General features: G+C 43.6%; 1 protein-coding gene across 1 annotated transcript; it reads right to left on the reverse strand.

Annotated features, from left to right (window-relative positions):
• Positions 1–525: 525 nt before the first annotated feature.
• On the reverse strand, positions 526–5,409 carry cyp26a1.L (cytochrome P450 family 26 subfamily A member 1 L homeolog; the record flags this gene model as incomplete). Its single annotated transcript, NM_001095469.1, is given in 7 exon segments — positions 526–1,127; positions 1,378–1,533; positions 2,068–2,202; positions 2,649–2,795; positions 3,018–3,302; positions 4,672–4,896; positions 5,178–5,409. Coding segments are annotated over 7 exon segments (1,479 nt in total). The 3' UTR covers positions 526–785.
• Positions 5,410–5,773: the final 364 nt, after the last annotated feature.

Consider the following 5,773-nt stretch of genomic DNA (forward strand, 5'->3'; position numbering starts at 1 on the left):
TGCTATAAGGTGCCATAGAAAGTCACTATTTAGTGGGCTAGTGAGGGCTGTTTGGGCCTCTGTGTAACTGAAATGACAGGGCCTATTTTAATTCTTAGTCTGGACCTGAGCAGCAGGATAATAGTCTCTGGGAAGGGACTGTGAGATAGCATTAGGGGGGAGATGATGCCTATAGTAACAGTGGGATAATAGTCTCTGGGAAGGGACTGTTGGATAGCAGGTATAGAATGGTGCCTATAGTACCAATGGAAATGCAAGCCATGGGGAACATGACCTGCAGCTGTAGAAATACAGCTCATTAAAAGTTGAAGGCTCTAGTATTTGTACTCACACAGTATATACTCTCCAGTCCATATTTAACAGATGAATGTTTATATTTACATTAACACAGAAGTGTCCCTACACTGGCAGCACACAAGGCACTTGTACCATATAAGAAATTTGTACAGTAAAATCTAAGTACAAATGTGTGAGGATGTAGGAAACCTGCAGCATGTATCAAGGTAAAAAACACAGCAGATTGTGTTCTGTTAATACTTTATTAGAGCAAACACGAAAAACATATTTACAGGAACATTTACAGAGATGCGATAAAGCATATCCAATGATGCAAATCCCAGACACCACGACCAAGACCCGCATATAGTGCTTCAATTCAGTGACGAAAACAAAAAGTATAAATAAATGCAACACTGTACAAATTAAATATAAAACCAGTTACAAAAGCCACTATGTACAACTTTAAGATGCTATATAAGTAGGTTTACATAGAGCATATGAATTGCTTAAATAGAGCTGGAGAAGGGTTTGAATTTAGCGGGTAGGTTGTCCACAGGACAGATAATTGGGGAGGTTTGCATGGCCGGGGAGCCATTCAGGAGCTCCCAGTCGCAATTCCGGCACAATTCCACAACAAAGACCTTGAGGAGGATTTTGGCAAACTCTTTGCCAATGCAGCACCTCACGCCACCTCCGAAAGGGATGAAGCCGAACCTCGAGGAATCTCCGGGAAGCGGCGTTAGAAATCGGTCTGGGTTGAATTCGTCTGTGTCGGGAAACAGATCTGCCTCCCCATGGGTGTCCGCAATGCTGTATATCACATTCCAGCCCTTTGGAATCTGATAGCCCTGGAAGAACAAAGAGCAAGCCATAAATAGCAGGCAACTGGAGCTACAGGTACAGACACCAGTATAAAGGGGTTACGTGGGGTGCTGGTTTCTCCCTAGAGGGGACTGTAAAACCATAAAACTGGGGATTCAATTACAGGTGCAATTGAATCCAGACAACTTTGCAGAAGGGTAAAAGCCAACACACTGGGGTCGATGATGATATAAAGCTACACTATAATAAGCTCTAATCACAGAGAAAGAAACTTACATTTAATACAAAGGTCTTAAGAGCCACACGAAATCCACCGGCCACTGGTGGGCTGAGTCGCAGGGTCTCCTTAATGACACAGCTAGTATACTTTAACTGTTGAAGTACTTCCATGCTTAGTTCCTTTTTCTCCTCGGGTTTCGTTGACAACAGACCCTATAGAAAAAAAAAAAAGCGATACATATAAGGCGTGCTTTAATGTATACACTCTCTCATTAAGTCTGCAGATGTTATAGGAACTGCACTTCCACATTATAACCCCACACTCCTACAAATACCCTTTAGATTGCAAGTTACTGTGACCAGGGCTCTTTGAGCCTATTTTTAATCTGTATCCCTTGCCTTTAAAAGTAATACAAAAAGTGACGAGATAGAGATAGAGATATTTTTTTTTTTTTTGAGTTGGACTGACTCATTCTATTAAGTCCCCTTTAAACATGTCAGATTATTATATGCAAGCATCCCAATAGTGTTTTAACTAGATTGTAAGCTCTTGTGACCAGGGCCTTGGTTTCATTATGCTTTGTGTGTTCTTGACCTGACCTGTTTGGTATGGTATAATATTAGTTTAAAGACCTTTTTTTGTTGGCTCTATTTACACAAATTAGGATGGTAAAGAAACAGTTAGAAGGGCTGCTACCAAGGAATGAAAGCATGGTTGCCGCCATTAATTGGGTCCAGCTAAATTACCTGTGTTTCGAGCTCCTTGCGGACCTTTTCCAGAACATCTTTGTGAAGTGCAAGAAAAGAGGTAAGTGACGTGGCAGCACTTGCTGTGGTTCCGTGACCTCCAAACAAGAGCTCAGTTGCGGATTCTTTCAGTGCCTGCAAGAGGTAAAATAATGGTTAAAATAGAAAAATCTGAATATGGCAATGTAGGTTTATATATAGTGAATAAAGTACCCCCTCTTGTAAAATATAAGGATATTATAAGTTACCGAGGAGTTTCATGACCATATAAAAGAGGCCGAAGACCGAGTGTTTTTATACAAGTCATGGAACTCCGAGGTAGCTTCTAATATCTTCATATTTTACAACTGGGGGTACTTTATTTATTATAATACACAAATTTCAATGAGTCATGTGACTGAAATGACATCAGAACTCACCGTTTAAAAGGATATAATTTACAAGATATTCATGGCTTTTGTGTATTATAGGCACATACACAGTGCTAGCACATTATACTCATTACTAATGGGCAAAAGTGGCTCTGGCAAAATAGTGACAAATGCCTGGCAGGTAATCCACATATAGATGATGATATTTACCTGCAAGTTAATGGGCTCTCCGTTCTTGCGGCTATAGTCAATCAGCAGCTGCAGGGCATCCCGGCAATTATCGTCTGGTTCCCTTTGCAGCTTTTCCTTGATGTTTTCATCAATTTGGGCATGAATAAGGTTTCTAGCCCGCAGACCCTATTATGAAAAACAAAATAAAAAAATAAAGTTAGCCTAGTGTGTCCTGGGTTTCCCACAATTATTTCCAGGCTAACTTTGCCTGGACATTGCATGCAGGAATCATTATTATAAACACAGCCTATCATTCTGACCAATATAATAAAGGACATTTTATACAGAATGCTTTGGTTATTGGGATAGATTGGGTTAAAGGAAAGAGCATGCAGTTCTCAGACTTACCCGGTAGAGGCCGCTAAATGGCACATCAATAGGCAAAGAGAAGAGATTTCGGGTCATTTCCTCGAAGGCTTCGAGCAGCGTCTCCTCCTGTTGGCTGTCCATGCGCTGGGGATCGCAGCCGAGCAGGAGCCTCATGGCAATGCGGAACATCAGTCGCTTGATGGCGGGATACATCAGCACGCAGGGGCCGCTCTGCAGCCACAGGTTTACAGAGCGTCTCACCTCTTCTTCCATCTGCGGCACGTAATTGTCGAGGGCATCTCGGGAGAAGGCTTGTGCAATCACCTGCGGGCAGAACTCTCATTAGCACAGAGTTACCACCTTGCACTAAACTAGAGCATTTGATTTCATTACAACTACTCCCAGCAGCCTGGTTTGCAGGGAGTTGTAACCCCCATGCTGGGCATGGGTGGGTATAGAAAAATTTTCTAAGGTGGGCAAGTAAGCCAACATCACATAAGGTACCATCCCACAGAAGATTAACCTTTTGATGACAATGCAGAAGATAATTTTCCCTTTAAATTAAATTTAAGTATGATGTCTAGAGTGATATTCTGGGACAATCTGCAATTAGTTTTCATTTTTTATTATTGGCGGTTTTTGAGTTATTTAGCTTTTTATTCAGCAGCTCTCCGTGATACAGTTTCAACAGTGGTTGCTAGGGTCCAAATGACCCTAGCAACCATGCATTGTTTTGAATAAGAAACTGGAATATGAATAGGAGAGGCCTGAATAGAAAGATGATTAATAAAAAGTAGCAATGACTATAAATGTGTAGCTTTACTGAGCATGTATGGGGTCAGTGACCCCCATGCTGAAAGCTGGAACAAGTTAAAAGACAATTAAAAAACAATTATAAAATAATTAAGACCAACTGAAAAAATTCTTAGAATTGGTAACATACTAAAAGTTAACTTAAAGGTGAACCCCCTTCCCACTTTAAGGCTCATCTCGGGGCTGGAAGTATAAAAAAAATAATTTGCGTCGTTGGGAATTAAATTAACAATTTCTTGGAAAAGCTAAAGAAGTCGGGGTGGGGCAACTGCCCCCATCTGCAGACACCCATGATGCTCCGATCAGATAAGCATGTTCCATTGATTTTCCTGGAGCACATGCAGGGTTAATCCTTTCCAGGTGTCAGTTGGGCCCCCCCTGCTGGGGTTCAGCAGGGGGAGAGATTAGCAGGTTCATCCCAAACAAAGATTAACCTCTCAGTCACCCTGCCCAAATTAAATCACTCTTTGTAGAATAGGGCTGCGACCCCACCGGGTGACAGATACAAATTGATCTATTAGAACCAGGTTGTGCGCTTAAAAACGTTGCCACCACCGCTAACAAACGGCTGGTAGGGATGACATTACATGGGGCTCATTTATAAAAAGTGGGCAAATAGGTTCCTGGTCAGTAACCCATGGGAACCAATCAGATGATTGCTTTCAGTGCTTAACCTGCAGCAGCTGGAAAAAAAAAAAGCCAATAATTGATAGGTTGCTATGGGTTACTGCCCAGGTGCAAATTTGCCCACTGTTTATAAATGAGCCCCAGTGGAAAATGTTTTCTAGAACCATAGGACCTCTACCCCCCAGCTGGTGTTGAAAATTAAATAATAGCTACTACAACTAGGGAAGCACATTTTGGGATTTTCTACACTTACTTTCTTGGTGTACTTGTGCTCAGAGTCGTGCAGGTTGGACAGACAGCCGGCCCCTAGGATCGTGCGCACCGAGGCCGGCCAGTGCACCGACACCAGCTTGTGCTCCCCCAATAGGATCTGGCGAACGTTCTCTGCGCCCGTGACGCGCACCGTGGGGCTACCGAACAGATGCGTCTTGTAGATGCGACCGTACTTTCTACGCTTCATTTGGAGGAACTTGCGCCTCTGGTTTGGGAGAGAAACAAGAACAGGGGTGGTTAGTGGGTTCAACTATTAATGACGTCTTTAGATCTAGTTCTCAGCCCGGCGCACTGGAGTTTCAGGCAGTACCTTTACTGACACAGCAGAATTTTCAGCCGGAAACATCAGGCTACTCAATATTCTATGCGTTTCCGCAGCAGACCGTTACTTTGTAGCGATCTATAATTGCTTCCCCTCTCCAAAGAAACTTTGTTGCGCACAGGCGCCTCCTAGAGCGCGTTCAGCCGCCAGTGTCCCATACATACCTGCAGCACCATTTGCAGAGTCTCCCCGAAGAAGGGCAGCCCCATAGTGCCGGGGGGCAGTGGGTTTGCGCAGGTGGGATCTTTGCGCCTCAGACAGTACAATTCCCAGAGTTTGGCAGCGGTGAGCAGGAGTAGCACTGGCAGCGCAAGAGTGCACAGAGCGCTAGTGAGCAGAGTATACAGATCCATGGCACAGCAAGAGACTACCTGAGCTGGAAGCAAGGTGAGTCCCGGACACAATCTGCCTCTGCCCCATACTTTGCCCTTTATATACTCTCCCCGCTCTGCCCCTTTTTCTTTTTTTTTTTACCTTGGTCAGATAAATTAGTTCAAACAAAGTTCATCTTTAATTGCGGATTGTAGCGTCGCCCTGGGACTCCTCCCACCTGGACACGTTTCTACCCAAATTCTTTAACCGTTTGCCTCCCATTACCACCCGAGACAATCCGCATTTGACTGTGAATAGGTGTTAATTTAGTCGCTACAATCAGACGCGCCCCCAGTTGCGCCACCAAAGTGCTGTGACTGAATATTCTGGTACTGGGCTTGTTTTATGCCCCTTTTTTGCTTTTATAAACTCCCAACACCACCAAGGA

Source organism: Xenopus laevis, chromosome 7L, assembly GCF_017654675.1.
Source record: "Xenopus laevis strain J_2021 chromosome 7L, Xenopus_laevis_v10.1, whole genome shotgun sequence".
Taxonomy (NCBI): domain Eukaryota; kingdom Metazoa; phylum Chordata; class Amphibia; order Anura; family Pipidae; genus Xenopus; species Xenopus laevis.